The 20,740-nt window shown below is 33.4% G+C and overlaps 1 protein-coding gene across 3 annotated transcripts in view; it reads right to left on the reverse strand.

Annotated features, from left to right (window-relative positions):
• LOC141544651 (ankyrin repeat domain-containing protein 26-like) overlaps nucleotides 1-18,408 on the reverse strand; it is a 52,497-nt gene extending 34,089 nt beyond the window's left edge. For all 3 annotated transcript variants that reach the window (XM_074271049.1, XM_074271051.1, XM_074271048.1), the window contains exons 1-6: nucleotides 17,299-18,408; nucleotides 11,060-11,674; nucleotides 8,704-8,820; nucleotides 6,160-6,276; nucleotides 3,581-3,721; nucleotides 1,307-1,389 (exon numbers count right to left, since the gene is read on the reverse strand). In XM_074271049.1, the coding sequence (XP_074127150.1) occupies nucleotides 1,307-1,389; nucleotides 3,581-3,721; nucleotides 6,160-6,276; nucleotides 8,704-8,820; nucleotides 11,060-11,632 (1,031 nt within the window). In that variant the 5' untranslated portion in view covers nucleotides 11,633-11,674; nucleotides 17,299-18,408. The remainder of the gene's footprint in view (nucleotides 1-1,306; nucleotides 1,390-3,580; nucleotides 3,722-6,159; nucleotides 6,277-8,703; nucleotides 8,821-11,059; nucleotides 11,675-17,298) is intronic.
• Nucleotides 18,409-20,740: the final 2,332 nt, after the last annotated feature.

The raw sequence follows: 20,740 nt of genomic DNA on the forward strand, positions 1-20,740 counted from the left end.
CACATTATGGATTATGCAAAGGCATAGGGATCAAAAACAGATACTATTTCGAATCTGGGACACAGTTATGAGGAAAACTTTTAAGAAATCCTTCTAAGATACTTATATTTGCATATAATTACTCCTATCTCCTATCATACAATGATATTATCTAGACAAGTATATCTTTTTTTTTTTTTTTTTTTTTTTTTTTAGGATAACTCTCAAACAAACATGATCATGATCTGAAATCGTGTGATTGGGAGTAGTGATTTCCTTGTTGTAGGTAGATATTGTCCACCTATTCAAACTTGCAAGCTTATGCCTTCCAAAGTGTCCTACCAGCACTGAGAGGTTCAGATTTTGACTCAGAGTCACAGACTCAAGGTTTGAACTCTTCTCACTTGACTTAGTTCGCTTACGATTGTTTCTAGAGATCAAAAAGTCGGCCAATTTTCTTTCTTTTTTTTTTTAAAGAAAATCTGTGTTTTGATAATTCTTCAGAAAGAGTTTAACATAAGTATATGCTATATTAGCAACTGGATATGAAAAAAAAAGCTAATTATATAATTCTGGGGAAAAATCCTCATAAGACACAATTAGTCAAGATGCTTTTTGAAGGGACATTTTGTTGGGGGGGTGTAATAAGGGGTGTAATATTTTGACTGAAATAGGGAAATCTTCATGAAGAAACTGCTTCTCTCAGTGTGTACCTGTGGCAGTTCTTCAATGTATACTTTGAGAGTATTTTGTGGGAAACAAAGTGACTGGCCCATGATACACAGCAAATAAGAAGTCAGATATTCAAACCTAACAAAAATTTCCATGACTTGGAAGCAGGTTGTGGATACATTAGATTACACTGCTTCAAGCCTAGATCTTGATGGGAAAAATAATTATTTTCTAGCAGTAATTTATATGGCTTATCCATTGAAATTCTGCTGATGATTTCCATTATGGTTAAAGTGCAACACTTGAATAAAGTGCCAAGATGAACACCAGTATTTTTTGGAACATGTCATCCAATCTACTTTCCTACATTTCTCATCCCGAAAACTCTCAGGACCAAAGTGTCAGTTACTTTATAAAAGGTACATTTTACTTGAAGTCCAAGATACTTTTGATATTTATATTCCCAGTGCTGAGTACAATTTATTTATTTATTCATCTCAAAATAAATTCTACTTAAGCAGATTATTCCTCTTTTCCATTAGAAAAAAGTAGATTTGCATTATGTTCTATTACAAATATATTTTGTCAATTTATTATTTTGATTTGCTCTGCAACGAGACATAACACTAAATTATAAAAATGCTTTGACTCTTACTTTTGTAAAGAATCTTTGCTCTCCTTAAGATACTGAAGATACTCCTTAAAATTCTGCTTATCCTCCTCTCGAGATTTCTGGAACTATAAAAATCCCAAACAAAATGTTTCAAAATTTTCAACTTTAAAAATTAAATCACAATCTTATCCTTAACTCTGAATTAGTGATGCCTGTACATAAGTATTAAAATTTCACAAAATTTTACTAGTCCATCAAGCAGTAGCCCATTGCATAGACACAAAGTTATGTATTCTTATATTCCAAGTGTGACTATATTTAATCCACTTTTTGGCATATACACCCAATATGTAAAATGCACTAAAATGTAGCACAGGGCACTTCATAAATATAGATCACAGCCATCTAGAATAGAAACCCTAAAGAGTTGTCTGAGGTAAATGACCTTAAGAAAGTTTTTAAGGGTCTTCTAGCTAGACAATTACAGAGAATGAATTTTCTAATTTTCTCAGTTCCAAACCAATACACTACACCAGAGATGTCTTGTGTAAAATGATCAAGGTTATGCTTGTTGATTATAAAGCTACATAGTGAAATTGCTGCTCAAAGGACAAATACATGTTTTAGAGAAAAATAATCTTTGGAAAAGTAACTTTCTGATGTAGATTTTTGACAAATTATATTTATGCAATTATCTAAAATATGTTATTAAATTGAGCTATTTGGCAATTGCTCTTTCACCAGAGGTGCTAACTTAGAAATTTTGTGATGGCTATTTTTTTTTCATGTTGGGAAGAAGATTAGATTAAGTGTCACCTGATCTAAGGTAAAAGCACAGTGATCTTTCTTTCTGCCTCTCTGTCTGCCTCCCTCTCTCCTGCCCTCCATTCCTCCTTCTCCCCCTCCACCTTCTCTTTCTCTCTCTCTCTCTCTCTGTGTCCTTCACTCTTGCTCTCTTAAATAAATGCTTACTTTACTTATAACACAAGTCCTTTGGTGCTTGTTTCCATGATACCTTGTATTGTAATGAAATTTTCCCTATTTTGCATTGCCTTCTCAGTGAAACTGCAAATTCTTCAAAGACAAGAGAGCATGGCTTTCCCATATTCTTGTGAACCTAATGAGAACCTGTCATAGTATAATTCACAGAACTGACATTCATTAATTAAAGAAAAAAGAAACACAAATTTTACCCAGTTCTAATATAGCTTAGTTACTACCCTAATCAGGGAAAGAAGAAAGGGAAGAAAAGGTGCCAGTTTGCTCTGAATGCATTTTACTGAGTTCATTCATATAGACACAGATTGATGGCTTCCCTGTGATTCCTTATCAAGTTCAGTGCACATCTAGCTCCTTGATGTCAGTTCTCAACACAAAGGATTTTTAAAAAGTTAATATTTGAATCAATATGGTCCAAACAGAATGGGAGGGAAATAAAGGGAATTGAGTGATAGAGGAAAAAATTGATTTGGGAAACAAAATTTATTCCATTCCAATGTTGATTTCTGAAAACCAGAAATATATCTCTAGCATACAAATACGAATGAATAAGTTTTGAAAAAAAAGAAACTAGCAATAAACCAGTTCTTAGTAAAAACCGTTATACTGAAGTTAAGCAAGTAAGGGAACTGGTTCACAACATTCAGAGATGTTACTCAAAATATAAGAGATAATGATTACTTTTATATATAACTGAAAATATTGACTTTTATGTTTCTGGAGCAGAGAAACAAGCATTCCCTAAGTATCTACTATGCATCAGGCACTGTGCTAAGAGCTTTAGAATTCTTTTCTCATTGGATTCTCACAACTATTCTGGGAGGTAGATGCTATGATTATACACATTGTACAGTTAAAGAAGCTAAGAAAGATAAAGTAACTTCCCTATATTGTCTGAGGCCACTTTTGAACCTAGATCTTTCCAACTTTAGATGCAAAGTTCTATTCATATTTCCACCAAGTAGCCTGTGTGTGTGTGTGTGTGTGTGTGTGTGTGTGTGTGTATAGATCCACTTATCTATACACACACACAAACATACATACATAAGAACATAGTTAAAGTATGATATACTTAATACTCAGGAAAAAAAAACACACCATATCATTCCTTCTGTAAGGATATTATGATTAAATATAATTATCCCAATATAAAATGATATTAAGGGGTACAAAAGGTAGGTGTTATAGATCTCGTTCTGTTAGTTTAAATGACAGGCACAATTATCAAAAAATGTATTATACTATTGGTTAAAAAAAGTATTATAGTGAAAACGTTCCATTAATCAATGACAAATTATGGATTTTTTGCATACATACTTTATGCATGTCTTCATCAATCTTTTCCTGTAGTTTTTGCTTCAAGAATAAAAATCTTTGATGTGACTGAATCTCTTCTAAAGACTTGAGTTGTTTTTTTTGGGAATCTGCAATTTTTTCTCGTAGCTTTCTTGTTGTATCCTGATAGAAATATGTATGTAAAATTTCTATTACTGATTTTATATAGCACCATTAGCTTCTATGAAATAAATATGCTTTTACTTGCCTCAATATATTTATGATTATCATAGCATGGTTTTAGGAAAAGTCTTAGGGACTTTTAATGCAATCACCTCATTTTGCAGTTTGAGGAAAGTTAAGACCCAAAGAGGTTAAGTAAGCTGTCATAAAAATAGTCATCAAGAAAAGGATTGGAACTTGGTTCGTAGAACAAAAAATTATTTTCCCTATATCACACATCTTTCATTCAAGCATGGGCCAAATGTTATCCTCTTCCTTGCTCATCACAAACCATTACTTTCATTCTGTCTTCAGAAATAAAACACCTCCAAAGCCATGTAGGAGATAAACTTTTTCATGTGCAATTCACATGGAAGGTGGGGGAATGGTAAAGGTAGACTATATAATTTCTTATATCTGATAGAAACATTAGGTTTTTTACTTTCTATTTTTCAGAAAAAGTGCTTTGCACCTGCCCTTATATGAATAGGAACATTTATGAGAAGAAGATGAATTTTCTTTCCTCTCATAGTTTCCCCTGGAGAAAGTTTTTAAGGGTCTTCTAGCTAGAAAATTACAGAGAATGAATTTTCTAATTTTCTCAGTTCCAAACCAATACACTACACCAGAGATTTCTTGTGTAAAATGATCAAGGTTATGCTTGTTGATTATAAAGCTACATAGTGAAATTGCTGCTCAAAGGACAAATACATGTTTTAGAGAAAAATAATCTTTGGAAAAGTAACTTTCTGATGTAGATTTTTGACAAATTATATTTATGCAATTATCTAAAATATGTTATTAAATTGAGCTATTTGGCAATTGCTCTTTCACCAGAGGTGCTAACTTAGAAATTTTGTGATGGCTATTTTTTTTTCATGTTGGGAAGAAGACTAGATTAAGTATCACCTGATCTAAGGTAAAAGCACAGTGATCTTTCTTTCTGCCTCTCTGTCTGCCTCCCTCTCTCCTGCCCTCCATTCTTCCTTCTCCCCCTCCACCTTCTCTTTCTCTCTCTCTCTCTCTCTGTGTCCTTCACTCTTGCTCTCTTAAATAAATGCTTACTTTACTTATAACACAAGTCCTTTGGTGCTTGTTTCCATGATACCTTGTATTGTAATGAAATTTTCCCTATTTTGCATTGCCTTCTCAGTGAAACTGCAAATTCTTCAAAGACAAGAGAGCATGGCTTTCCCATATTCTTGTTAATCTAATCAGATCCAGTCATAGTATAATTCACAGAACTGACATTCATTAATTAAAGAAAAAAGAAACACAATTTTTACCCAGTTCTAATATAGCTTAGTTACTACCCTAATCAGGGAAAGAAGAAAGGGAAGAGAAGGTGCCAGTTTGCTCTGAATGCATTTTACTGAGTTCATTCATATAGACACAGATTGATTGCTTCCCTGGGATTCCTTATCAAGTTCAGTGCACATCTAGCTCCTTGATGACAGTCTCAACAGAAAAGCTTTTTAAAAAGTTAATATTTGCATCAATATGGTCCAAACAGAATGGGAGGGAAATAAAGGGAATTGAGTGATAGAGGAAAAAATTGATTTGGGAAACAAAATTTATTCCATTCCAATGTTGATTTCTGAAAACCAGAAATATATCTCTAGCATACAAATACGAAAGAATAAGTTTTGAAAAAAATGAAACTAGCAATAAACCAGTTCTTAGTAAAAACCGTTATACTGAAGTTAAGCAAGTAAGGGAACTGGTTCTCAACATTAAGAGATGTTACTCAAAATATAAGAGACAATGATTACTTTTATATATAACTGAAAATATTGACTTTTATGTTTCTGGAGCAGAGAAACAAGCATTCCCTAAGTATCCACTATGCATCAGGTACTGTGCTAAGAGCTTTAGAATTCTTTTCTCATTGGATTCTCACAACTATTCTGCGAGGTAGATGCTATGATTATACACATTGTACAGTTAAAGAAGCTAAGAAAGATAAAGTAACTTCCCTATATTGTCTGAGGCCACTTTTGAACCTAGATCTTTCCAACTTTAGATGCAAAGTTCTATTCATATTTCCACCAAGTAGCCTGTGTGTGTGTGTGAGTGTGTGTGTGTGTATAAATCCACTTATCTATACACACACACAAACATACATACATAAGAACATAGTTAAATTATGATATACTTAATACTCAGGAAAAAAAACACAACATATCATTCCTTCTGTAAGGATATTATGAGTAAATATAATTATCCCAATATAAAATGATATTAAGGGGCACAAAAGGTAGGTGTTATAGATCTCGTTCTGTTAGTTTAAATGACAGGCGCAATTATCAGAAAATGTATTATACTATTGGTTAAAAAAAGTATTATACTGAAAACGTTCCATTAATCAATGAGAAATTATGGATTTGTTGCATACATACTTTATGTTGTTTTTGCATCAAGAATAAATCTCTTTGTTGTGACTGAATCTCTTGTGAAATCCTGAGTGGGTTTTTTTCGCAATCTGCAATTTTTTCTCGTAGCTTTCTTGTTGTATCCTGATAGAAATATGTATGTAGAATTTCTATTACTGATTTTATATAGCACCATTAGCTTCTATGAAATAAATATGCTTTTACTTGCCTCAATATATTTATGATTATCATAGCATGGTTTTAGGAAATGTCTTGGGACTTTTAATGCAATCACCTCATTATGCAGTTTGAGGAAAGTTAAGACCCAAAGAGGTTAAGTAAGCTGTCATAAAAATAGTCATCAAGAAAAGGATTGGAACTTGGTTCGTAGAACAAAAAATTATTTTCCCTATATCACACATCTTTCATTCAAGCATGGGCCAAATGCTATCCTCTTCCTTGCTCATCACAAACCATTACTTTCATTCTGTCTTCAGAAATAAAACACCTCCAAAGCCATGTAAGAGATAAGCTTTTTCATGTGCAATTCACATGGAAGGTTGGAGAATGGTAAAGGTAGACTATATAATTTCTTATAACTGATAGAAACATTAGGTTTTTTACTTTCTATTTTTCAGAAAAAGTTCTTTACACCTGCCCTTATATGAATAAGAACATTTATGAGAAGAATGTGAATTTTCTTTCCTCTCATAGTTTCCCCTGGAGAAAGTTTTTAAGGGTCTTCTAGCTAGAAAATTACAGAGAATGAATTTTCTAATTTTCTCAGTTCCAAACCAATACACTACACCAGAGATGTCTTGTGTAAAATGATCAAGGTTATGCTTGTTGATTATCAAGCTACATAGTGAAATTGCTGCTCAAAAGACAAATACATGTTTTAGAGAAAAATAATCTTTGGAAAAGTAACTTTATGATGTAAATTTTTGACAAATTATATTTATGCAATTATCTAAAATATGTTATTAAATTGAGCTATTTGGCAATTGCTCTTTCACCAGAGGTGCTAACTTAGAAATTTTGTGATGGCTATTTTTTTTTCATGTTGGGAAGAAGACTAGATTAAGTATCACCTGATCTAAGGTAAAAGCACAGTGATCTTTCTTTCTGCCTCTCTGCCTCCCTCTCTCCTGCCCTCCATTCTTCCTTCTCCCCCTCCACCTTCTCTTTCTCTCTCTCTCTCTCTCTGTGTGTCCTTCACTCTTGCTCTCTTAAATAAATGCTTACTTTACTTATAACACAAGTCCTTTGGTGCTTGTTTCCATGATACCTTGTATTGTAATGAAATTTTCCCTATTTTGCATTGACTTCTCAGTGAAACTGCAAATTCTTCAAAGACAAGAGAGCATGGCTTTCCCATATACTTGTTAACCTAATCAGATCCTTTCATAGTATAATTCACAGAACTGACATTCATTAATTAAAGAAAAAAGAAACACAATTTTTACCCAGTTCTAATATAGCTTAGTCACTACCCTAATCAGGGAAAGAAGAAAGGGAAGAGAAGGTGCCAGTTTGCTCTGAATGCATTTTACTGAGTTCATTCATATAGACACAGATTGATGGCTTCCCTGGGATTCCTTATCAAGTTCAGTGTACATCTAGCTCCTTGATGTCAGTCTCAACACAAAGGCTTTTTAAAAAGTTAATATTTGCATCAATATGGTCCAAACAGAATGGGAGGGAAATAAAGAGAATTGAGTGATAGAGGAAAAAATTGATTTGGGAAACAAAATTTATTCCATTCCAATGTTGATTTCTGAAAACCAGAAATATTTCTCTAGCATACAAATACGAATGAATAAGTTTTGAAAAAAAAGAAACTAGCAATAAACCAGTTCTTAGTAAAAACCGTTATACTGAAGTTAAGCAAGTAAGGGAACTGGTTCACAACATTCAGAGATGTTACTCAAAATATAAGAGACAATGATTACTTTTATATATAACTGAAAATATTGACTTTTATGTTTCTGGAGCAGAGAAACAAGCATTCCCTACGTATCCACTATGCATCAGGCACTGTGCTAAGAGCTTTAGAATTCTTTTCTCATTGCATTCTCACAACTATTCTGGGAGGTAGATGCTTTGATTATACACATTGTACAGTTAAAGAAGCTAAGAAAGATAAAGTAACTTCCCTATATTGTCTCAGGCCACTTTTGAACCTAGATCTTTCCAACTTTAGATGCAAAGTTCTATTCATATTTCCACCAAGTAGCCTGTGTGTGTGTGTCTGTGTATAGATCCACTTATCTATACACACACACAAACATACATACATAAGAACATAGTTAAAGTATGATATACTTAATACTCAGGAAAAAAAAACACACCATATCATTCCTTCTGTAAGGATATTATGAGTAAATATAATTATCCCAATATAAAAATGGTATTAAGGGGTACAAATGGTAGATGTTATAGGTCTCGTTCTGTTAGTTTAAATGACAGGCACAATTATCAGAAAATGTATTATACTATTGGTTAAAAAAAGTATTATACTGAAAATGTTCCATTAAACAATGAGAAATTATGGATTTGTTGCATACATACTTTATGTTGTTTTTGCATCAAGAATAAATCTCTTTGTTGTGACTGAATCTCTTGTGAAGTCGTGAGTTGGTTTTTTTGGGAATCTGCCATTTTTTCTCGTAGCTTTCTTATTGTATCCTGATAGAAATATGTATGTAGAATTTCTATTACTGATTTTATATAGCACCTTTATCTTCTATGAAATTAATATGCTTTTACTTGCCTGAATATATTTATGATTATCATAGCATGGTTTTAGTAAATGTCTTAGGGACTTTTAATGCAATCACCTCATTTTGCAGTTTGAGGAAAGTTAAGACCCAAAGAGGTTAAGTAAGCTGTCATAAAAATAGTCATCAAGAAAAGGATTGGAACTTGGTTCGTAGAACAAAAAATTATTTTCCCTTTATCACACATCTTTCATTCAAGCATGGGCCAAATGCTATCCTCTTTTCTTGCTCATCATAAACCATTACTTTCATTCTGTCTTCAGAAATAAAACACCTCCAAAGCCATGTAGGAGATAAACTTTTTCATATGCAATTCACATGGAAGGTGGGGGAATGGTAGAGGTAGACTATATAATTTCTTATATCTGATAGAAACATTAGGTTTTTTCCTTTCTCTTTTTCAAAAAAAAGTTCTTTGCACGTGCCCTTATATGAATAAGAACATTTATGATAAGAAGATGAATTTTCTTTCCTCGCATAGTTTCCCCTGGAGAATTATCATCTGATCACTGTTAGGCTTGTCAGGCATGACAAAATTACTTGAAGGGATTGATCTGATTTGATGAAAGCAGAAACAAAAAAAAAAAAGGGAGGGGGGAAGAAGGAACGGGACAGAGGGGCTGCTGCCCCTGTTAAGTCTTTAAAGCAGTTCCTTTTTATACAAGGTTATAAATTATACTCCTGATTCCAATCTTCCAGTCAATGGACAGAAAATGGGGAAAATTAGAGAAAATATGGTAGCTCTTTCACTTATAGATATACAGTATGGTGCAAGATTACAAAAAAAGGGAAATAAATTCATTTCATTCTCTAACCTAGTAGAAGACCAACATACAAACATATATAAATATACATATACACACAAAATACAAGAATATATATGTGTGTATTAATATTCATGCATTATAAAAAGCCTGTGTAGTTTCATTATAAAGAAAACTATTGCATTTGTGACAATAGTAAGTGTAACTAAAAAGTAAAATGCATTTAACATTTTTATCTCATTAGATACGATTAATTATCTTGTAAAAAGTCAACTAAATTCTAGTAATATTTCAAAAGGAAATAAGGAAGAGATACAAATGTAAAATTGTCTAAAGATAATTGACAAAAATAACTGAATCAGTACAAAAACATTAAATTCCACTATGAAATGAATCTATATCCAACTACCTGATCATAAAAACTAAATATAAAATATAATTTTTTTCATCTGAAATTGCTGCACAGTGCTATAGTTGGTAGTATTCCACTTATTGCAAACGTGATAAGCATCAGAGAAAATGAGACCTGCTATTAGACAGTAAAAAAGCTAAATTTTCAGTAAATGAAAGGCACTGACTGATGCCATAAACTGCAATTCTGGAAATCATGCAAGAAGTATTAGTAAAAACAGTGAAAAAATACTGACATAAACAATAAATATGTAGTAGGGAATCAAAAGCAAACTTTAAAAAATGGCTCTATTACCACACACCAAAATTAATTCTTAATGCACAATCACAGTCTCTTTGAAGAGAACTGTTGTCCTAAATTCTAAAGAAACATAGTTAGTAATCTTTATGATTTTATTAAAAATATGATCAGCTTTTTAATATTTAAAAAATCAGTTCATATTAGTTTGAATTAAAACTATTCAGATTGATAAACATGTTTCAATGGTTATGAATGGTAATGTCCAACAGTATCTCAGTTTAGATGCCTCATTTGAATTGTTACATTATGCCTAGAATATTTTTTCAGGATTTATCTTGTTTCCGTGAGTCAAATGATTTATTCCATTGCAGCATTACATGGAATGCTAGGCAAATTATTAGAACTACAAGTTGATCAGTATCTACTTAAAAGTGCTTAACTCCATCTACACTCACTAACTGCTATAATGCATTTAAAATTTCATGGGCTAACGCACACAATATTTTTTAATCAAAATTAGTCATCTTATCTAAAAAATGGATATTGGCTTGTTTTTTTTTTTTTTTTTTTTATCATGAATGCTTTCTCATCGTCCTTTTTTGCATATCAGAAATTTTACATTGAAAGTTACTAATATCAGAAAATCAAATTCCTAATTTATCTTGATCAAAATAACTTTGAAATTCATTTCAAAATATTAAATGTTTGTCAGACAATATTTAAAGACTTACCTTGTTTTTTGAGTTCTCATTTTCAAGTTTACCTAGTTTGTCTCTTAAAGAAATACATCTCTCATCAACTGACTCTTTATTTCTCTCTTCTAGCACAGGATCTTTTTTTGCAGTATCAGCACAAAAAGTCATGGGGCTATCCTTAAACTGCACCTGGACACCCTTTGATATGAAGACCCCTTTGTTTTGGGAATCTTCAAAAGGTTTCTGAAGCAGCTGAATTTTCTTCTGCATTTGGGCTAATCTTTCTTGCAGGGACTCTTCTTTGAAAATTAATTTATTCAAGTTTTTCTGTTGTATAGATTTTTCGTTTTTGAGTTGCTTTAATTTATCTTTGAACTCTTTTAATTGTCTCTGAGTTTGTTCTAAAAGTAATGTCTTCATTCTATGGTCATTATTTACTTGGTAGATCTCATTTTCGAGTTTAGAAAGCTCAATTGTCAGGATGTCAATCTTATCTATTAGGCTGTCCTTTAAAAGAAGCCATTTATCTCGTTTTCGCTGAAGGTTTAGTTTTGATGTCTGACTTTCCTCTTCAAGCACAGCAGAACTTGCACAAGAAGGGTAATGCATTTGTGTCTGTAGTTTTCTCTGTTTTGTTTTTCACCTTCCAATCTAGAGTTCAGTATTGCATTTGGAAAAAATAATTGTAAGTAATTGTGTTATATAGTCTTGAAAATTACTAAAATGGATAAAATTTTAAATAATCAAAGGAAATTTTGCATTGAACTTTGTGAGAGAACTTTCATTCTAATTTTCAGGATCCTTTTTATTTAATATTGTTCTATTGTATTGCATTTTTAAATACGTTTTGTTTCCAAATACATGCAAAGATAATGCAAAATCTGTTTCTGAAATTTTTTCTCCCTTCTGTGCCCCACCCCTTCCCTAGATGGCAAGTAATACATATATGTTAAACATGTGCAATTATTCCGTAATATTTCCATATGTATGATGCTGCACAAGAAAAATCAGATCAAACAGGGAAAAATGGGAAGTAAAGAAAACAAGCAAACATCAACAACTAAAAATACAGGTAATATGATGTTGAGACCTACATTCAGTCTCTACACTGTTCTTTTGCATGCAGATGGCTCTCTCTCTCTCTCTCTCTCTCTCTCTCTCTCTCTCTCTCTCACGTTTCTACTGGAATTGATCTGAAAAACTTCATTTTTGTTGAAAAGAGACAAATCCATCAAGATTCTTTTTGTAATTTTTCAGATATCCACCAGTATTTCAAATCCAATACTAGTCAAAACATCGGCTTACAGTCTGCTTGTACCACTATTTTAAGGTTTGAAGATGTAGACTGCATGCTAAATGGAGGTGTCTGAACCACTGAGAAGTCAAGAACCCTGCCTATACTATTTATATTGATGAAGACAATTGTCTGGAGTGGTAATCAGAATTTGAAATGAAAACTAAGAAGACCTACTTTGATTAGACTCATGCTAAGGTGTTCCTATTGTTGACTAATTACTTTCAGTATTTCACAACCCTCCATGATGGAGGTATTGAGACAATGTTTTCACATATTTCAATGATGAATGAGAGAATAAACTAAGTATAATTAAAAATAAGGAGATTAACCTTCAAAAGTGTTAGATTAGAATCACATGGAATGACTATCCTACTGAAAATATAAAGGATCATTTATATTGTGAGGAAGAAATAATTCTCAAATACTCCCATAAGAAAGTCAATGGAGATTATGCATGCTGTTTATAAACTTTTATTGTATAGCATAGAACTCTTAATAAGTCAGTTATTTTCAGTAAACAAGCATTCATTCCTATATACCAAGCACTGGGGATAAAAGTCAAAAGTCAAAAAAAAAGTCAAAAACACTAATCCCTCCCTTCTAGGTGCTTATATTCTAAGTCCTCAAAACATATCAATAACATTCATGAAAGCAAGTTACATATTGAATATTTGAGAGGTAACATCAGAAAAGAAGGCACATCATTACTAAAGGCACTAAAAATTTGACAGGCAGTGAAATTTCAGAAAAACCTGGAAAGACTTATATGAAATGATAAAAGGTTAAGTGATCAGAATTACCACCCTGTACATCAATATTGGGTCATGATCATCTATCAATAACTCAGCTCTTTTCAGCAATACAATGATCTAAGATAATCTCAAAGGATTCATGATGAAAAATGCTATCCATATCAAGAGAAAGAACTGATGAAGCCTGAATGAAGGTCATAATATATGATTTTCACTTTAGATGTTTCATGGTTTTTTTTTTTGTTTGTTTGTTTTGTTTTTCCATTTAAATTGTTCTTCTCTCACATCATGCCTAATATGAAAATATGTTTTACATGACAACATCTAAAAAAATCAACATCAAATCGGTTAATATTTTACGGGGGGGGGGGGGAGGAGGAAAAAGAGAGAAAATTTGGAACTCAATATGTATTAAAAAATAAATATTCAAACAAATGTTTGTGTACCATAGGGGAATGTGGTCTTACAATGAAGAAAAAGAATAGCAGGTGAGCCAGTAGATCTGGATCTCAGAGTTAGGAAGAGGAGTAAAATGTGAGAAAACTGGAAAAGGGCGGAGCTAAGATGGTGGCGAAGACACATGCAACTTTCTAAGCTCCTCTCATAGCGTCCCGACCAATTATTCAATTGAGCCTCAAAAATAGCACTTGACTGGTAAAATTCACTAAGAGTAGAAGTACAACAACTTGCCAGCCAAAGATAATTTGGAAGAACACCAGAAAAGGTTTGTTCTGAGCAGTGGGAACAGACCAGCGCAAACAGGGATAGAACTAGAGGTTGGCATATTGAGCAGACTGGAGGGGGTGGCCTCTGTGGTTAGAAAATTTACAGAAACGACTCTGCCATAGGCTTACTGCTCTGCCTTGATTACAAAGTAGTAGAACAATAGAGACATTAAAGCCAAAGGTAGAGGATACTGTAAAAAATGCCAGAACCTAACAAGATCTGTCTATACCCACTCAAAACTGGAAGTGATTCAGCACCTACCACAGCTCAACTGGGAAGCTACATTCTGCAGCACAGGCTGGGGCAGTCACAAATTTGTATGGCAGAGGGGTGCAGCCCGGGGATAGCCTCTTATCTGCAAAGTGTCAAGTTCGGTGGCCTGGGGCAATAGAACTTCTGAAGCATGACTGTGCATCCCTGGGCAGAGACACTTCCAGTCACTGAGAGGCTATTCACTGGTCAACTGCTAATAGCCACAGCCCCACAGCAGGGCTTTGGCTTGGGATCGTGACACTTTCACTGCTCAGCCTCTAGCCCCTGGGCAGTCACTAATCCATACCATGGGGCTCTTCACTGGGCACTTCCCCTGCTCAGCCCCAAAATACCTAGGCCTGAGTCACTTCTGGTGGGGAACTTTTTTCAGAGCACTCCCATGCCTCGACACTCCTTGCAGCCCATTTGCAGGACAGCTACTGTCTATATATCGATCCCTGCTCTGCAGAGGAAGCTGGTAACCTCTTTGCCCTGAAGGCAGACCATACAGGCTTTAAAAAAATGAGTAAAAAAAATCACAAGAATGATTGATAACTTCTATACAGAAAGAGAATAGGTTTTCCATCCTGAGGAGACTAATACCAGACAGTCTCCAGACAATACGCCAAAGGGGCATCTAACCTGGTCCCATTACAAAAGGCTCTCCTAGAAGAAACATTTAAAGATCTTAAAAGAGAGATAGAAGAAAAATGGGGAAAGGAAAAGTAGCTATGTAAGAGAGTAACAACTTCCTGAAATGTGAATTGGAAAATAAAGAACTCCCAAGAATTGCAAAGAAACAGAATTTGTGAATTAGAAATGGTAAAGAACTCTCAGGAAAGTAGAATTTGTGAATTGGAAAGAGAAAATAACTCACTAAAAAAAGAAATAAAATTAGTGAAATGGAAAAAATTTCCATAGAGCAAAACAACTCATTTACAATCTCGATTGGACACATACATTAAGAAGTTTAAAAAGCTAATGAAGTAAATAACTCATTAAAAATCATAACTGAACAAATAGAAATGAATAATTCATTGAGATATCAAGAATTATTCAAGTAAAACCAAAAAAAATGAAAAATTATTTGGTAAACATTAAACCTGAAAAATAAATCTGGGAGAGATAATCTGAGTATTATTGGCCTTCTCAAAAATTATGATGAAAAAATAGCCTAGATACTATTTTACAGGAAATCATCAAAGAGAACTGCCCAGATGTAATAGAATCAGAAGGTAAACTAGGCATTGAAAGAATTCATCGAGCACCTTCTGGAAAAGACCTTAAAATAAAAACATCAAGGAATATTGTGGCCAAATTTCAGAACTATCAGACTAAGGAAAATATATTACAAGCAGCCAGGAAAAAAAAACAATTCAGATACTGAGGTGCCACAATCAGGATCACTCATATCTGGCTGCCTCCACATTAAAGGATCTTAGGACCTGCAATCTGATATTCCAAGAGGCAAAAGAACTTGGAATGAAGCCAAAAATAAACGACCCAACTAAGCTGAGCATTTTTTCCATGGAAGAAAATGGACATTTATTGAAACAGATGAATTCCCTTTGTTTCTAAGGAAAAACCAGATGACTCAAGAAAAGCAGAAAAAGGTAAAAGGAACTCTCTTGAGAACTGTATTTCTCTCATGGATATACACAAAGACTACATATATAATTTGAATTTACTGATATAACATAAAAAAGGGAATTCTAAATGGAAAGGGGATTGTGTCAGAAAAAGGGAAAAGGGGAGATAAAAAGAGGGAAACTGCATTCCACGAAGAAGCAAAGGAAACCTATCAGGTCTGAGGGAATTTAGAGAGGGGAGGAACATTGTGTGAGTCTTACTCTCATCAGAGTTCGCTCAAAGAGAAAATAATTGACCTATTTATTTTAGAGTAAATCTTCTTTTACCATTTTAAAAACTGGGAGAGGAAAAGGGAAAAAGAAAAGCATAATAAGGGAAGGGTACAAGAAAGGGGAAGGGATTCAAAGGGAGAAGGGAGGGATTCTAAATTGCATGATGAAAATGGGGCCCATAAGTTTTATACTGGGAAAGGGGGTAAAGGAGGGCAAGAAAAAGAAAAGCATAATCTGGGGATAATAAGATGGCAGGAAATACAGAATTAGTAATTTTAACTGTAAATGTGAATAGGATGAACACTCCCATAAAGCAAAGGTGGATAGCAGACTGGATCAAAAGTCAGAATCCTAAAATATCTTGCTTATAGGAAACACATTTAAAGAAGGGAGAAAGTAAGAAAGTAAACGACTGGAGCAGAATCTATTATGTTTCATTTGAAGTAAAAAAAAAAAGCGGGGTAACCATCCTTATCTCAGATCAAGCAAAAGCAAAAATTGATTTAATTAAAAGAGCTAAGGAAGGAAATTATTTCTTGCTAAAGGGTAGCATAGACAATGAAGCAATATCAATAAAAAACATATATCCACCAAGTGGTATAGTATCTACAGTCTTGAAGAAGTGAAGAGAGCTGCAAGAAGAAACAGACAGCAAAACTATAACAGTGGGAGATCTCAAACTTGTACTCTCAGAATTAGATAAATAAAAGCACAAAACAAATAAGAAAGAAATTAAAGAGGTAAATAGGATATTATAAAAGTTAGGTATGACAGATCTTTAAAGAAAACTGAATGGTGATAGAAAAGAGTATACTTGCTTCTTAACAGTTCATGGAACCTATACAAAAATTGACCATATGTTAGGACATAAAGATCTCAAAATTAAATGCCGGAAGGCAGAAATAGTAAATGTTTTTTTTTTTGTTTGTTTTTTTTTTTTTTTTTTCAGATCATGATGCAATAAAAACTACATTCAACAAAAAGTTAGGGGTAAATAGACTAAAAATTATTGGAAATTAAGTAATCTCATCTCAAAGAATGATTGGATGAAACAGCAAATTATAGACAAAATTAATAATTTCACTCAAGATAATGACAACAATGAGACATCATAACAAAATTTGTGGGATGCAGCCAGAGTGGTAATAAGGGGAAATTTTATATCCTTAGAGGCGTACTTGAATAAAATAGAGAAAGAGAAGATCAATGAATTGGGCTGCAACTTAAAAAGCTAGAAAAAGACAAAATTAAAAAATTCCAATCAAAAATAAGCTGGAAATTCTAAAATTAATACTCAAAGTGAAAAAAAAAAAAACTATTGAATTAATAAATAAAACTAAGAGTTGGTTTTATTAAAAAAAAAAAAAAACAATGAAATAGACAAACCTTTGGTAAATCTGATGAGAAAAAGGAAAGAGGAAAATCAAATTATTATTCTTAAAAATGAAAAGGGGGAAGGGGGCGGGACAAGCGAGCAGGCAAATCTGTAGCCTCCATGTAGCCCGAGGGGACCGTTAAGACGCTAGAGGAGTTTCAAACCACCGTACCGGGCTCTGCGGGCTGAGAGAGGGGTTGCCCCGGCCTCAGCAGGCACGGGCCCAGCTTCTCCCCTATGGAATAGGAAAGGGTCTTGGCACTTCTGAGAGCAGAAGTGGAACGGTTATCCAGCGAGCTGCAGGAGACAACCCAGGAGAAAGTCCAGGCTGCAACATATGGCCTGGCAGTGCTCGAGGAAAATGCTGACTTGAAACAGAAATATGGGGACTTGGAAACAGAACTAGAGTCCCATAGGCTGGAACTGCATCAATTGAAACAGGCATTAGCAGAATGTCACAGCAACCATAAGCGGGTCACATATGATGGAGAGAACAGAGAAGAATGCTTACTGCTAGAAACTGCTTCCAAGGAGGCAAAGCTGATGGAGAGAATTGAAGAGCTGTAGAATGACATTAAACAAATGAGATTTCTTGTGACTAATACATCCGCTGAAAATGATCGCCTTTCTTCCATAATCTAGGAGCTGAGAAAGAACTATGTAGAGCATGGCCTTTGCACAAAGTCCCCAATTCAGGAAGTAAGTTTGCAATGAGTAAACAAACAAAAACTCATTCTAAAGAGCCGTTATGGAGCCAGAGCCACCCAAGACACCAACTCAAGACAAGAGACGAACACCACAACATATGTAAGCCAAAGCCTCAAAGAAAAATTCAGCTTTGCCCCCAACTAAGCAATAAAGTAATAATTTTGAAAATTAAAAAAATAGATTAATAAAAAAAAATGAAAAGGGAGAACTTTCTACCAATGAAGAGGAAATTAGAGAAATAATAAGATTTACCCAACTTTATGCCAATAAAATTGATAACCTAAGTGAAATGGATGACTACATCCAAAAAAATAAGCTTCCCATATTAACAAATGAGAAAGTAAATCCCTTAAATATTCCCATTTCAGAAAAAAAGAAATAGAACGAGCTATTAATAAATTCCCTAAAAAAATCTCAAGGACAAGATGGATTTTCATGTGAATTCTCTCAACCGTTCAAAGAACAATTAGCCTCAATGCTATATAAAATATTTGACAAAATAGGGAATAAAGGATTCCTACCAAATTCCTTTTATGACAGAGACATGGTACTGACACCCAAACCAAGTAGGTTGAAAAGAAAGAAAGAAAATTATAGACCAATCTCCCTAATGAATATTGATACAAAAATCTTAAATAAGATATTAGCAAAAAGACTATAGAAAATCATCCCCAGGATAATACAAATCAAGTAGGATTTATACCAGGAATGCATGGCTGTTTCACTATTAGGAAAATTATCAGTATAATTGGCCATATTAATAACCAAATTGACAGAAACCATATGATCATTTCAATAGATGCAGAAAAAATTTGATAAAATCCAACATCCATTCCTACTAAAAACACTTGAGAATATAGGAATAAAAGGACTTTTCTTTAAAATAATCAATAGCATCTATTTAAAATCATCAGTAAGCATCATATGTAATGGCGATAAACTGGAAACATTCCCACTAAGATCAGGAGTGAAACAAGGTTGCCCACTATAGCCATTACTATTCAGTATTGTAGTAGAAATGCTAGCTTTGGCAATAAGAGTTGAGAAAAAGATTAAAGGAATTAGAGTAGGTAAGGAGGAAACCAAATTTTCATGCTTTACTGATGATATGACAGTATACCTAGAGAACCCCAAAGTTTCTACTAAAAAGCTATTAGAAATAATCCATTCCTTTAGCAAAGTTGCAGGATACAACATAAACCCACATAAGTCATAAGCATTCATATATATATATATATATATATATATATATATATATATATATATATATATATATATATATATATATATATATATATGTATATATATGTATATATACACACATATAGATACATATATATATGTATATGTATATATATATATATATACACATATAGATACATACATATAGATACATACATATATATATGTATATATATATATATATATTCTTATATATCACTAACAAAATCCAACAGTTAGAGTTTTATAAGAGAAATTCCATTTAAAGTAACTATGGATAGTACAAATTGCTTAGGAATCTACCTGCCAAGGGAAACTCAGGGGTGGAGGGAAAGAGGGGAAAAGTTGGAACAAAAGGCTTTGCAATTGTCAATGCTGAAAAATTACCAATGCATATATCTTGAAAATAAGAAGGTATAATTTTTTTTAATTTTTAAATTAATTTTATATTTATAACATTTTTGACAGTACATATGCATAGGTAATTTTTTTTTTACAACATTATCCCTTGTACTCCCTTCTGTTCCGAATTTTCCCCTACATCCCTCCACACCTTCCCCTAGATGGCAGGCATTCCCATACATATTAAGTATGTTATAGTATATCCTAGGTACAATATATATGTGCAGAATCGAATTTTATTGTTGTTATTTTTGTTGCAAAGGAAGAATTGGATTCTGCAAAGAGTTTACACTCACTTCCCAGTGTTCCTTCTCTGGCTATAACTGATTCTGTCCATCATTGATCAATTGGAATTGGATTAGTTCTTCTCTATGTTACAGATATCCACTTCCATCAGAATACATCCTCATACAGTATCCTTGTTGAAGTGTATAATGATCTCCTAGTTCTGCTCATTTCACTCAGCATCAGTTGATGTAAGTCTCTGCAAGCCTCTCTATATTGATCCTGCTGGTCATTTCTTACAGAGCAATAATATTCCATAACATTCATATACCATAATTTACCCAACCATTCTCCAATTGATGAGCATCCATTCATTTTCCAGTTTCTAGCCACTACAAAAAGGGCTGCCACAAACATTTTGGCACATACATGTCCCTTTCCCTTCTTTAGTATTTCCTTGGGATATAAGCCCAGTAGCAGCACCGCTGGATCAAAGGGTATGCACAGTTTGATAACTTTTGGGGCATAATTCCAGATTGCTCTCCAGAATGGTTGGATTCTTTCACAACTCCACCAACAATGCATCAGTGTCCCAGTTTTCCCACTTCCCTTCCAATGTTAATTATTATTTATTCCTGTCATCTTAGCCAATCTGAGAGGTGTGTAGTGGTATCTCAGAGTTGTCTTAATTTGCATTTCTCTCATCAATAGTGATTTGGAACACTCTTTCATATGAGTGGAAATAGTTTCACTTTCATCATCTGAAAATTGTCTGTTCATATCCTTTGACCATTTATCAATTGCAGAATGGCTGGATTTCTTATAAATTAGAGTCAATTCTCCGTATATTTTGGAGATGAGGTCTTTATCAGAACTTTTAACTGTAAAAATGTTTTC

This window comes from Sminthopsis crassicaudata, chromosome 5 (genome assembly GCF_048593235.1).
Source record: "Sminthopsis crassicaudata isolate SCR6 chromosome 5, ASM4859323v1, whole genome shotgun sequence".
Classification (NCBI taxonomy): Eukaryota; Metazoa; Chordata; class Mammalia; order Dasyuromorphia; family Dasyuridae; genus Sminthopsis; species Sminthopsis crassicaudata.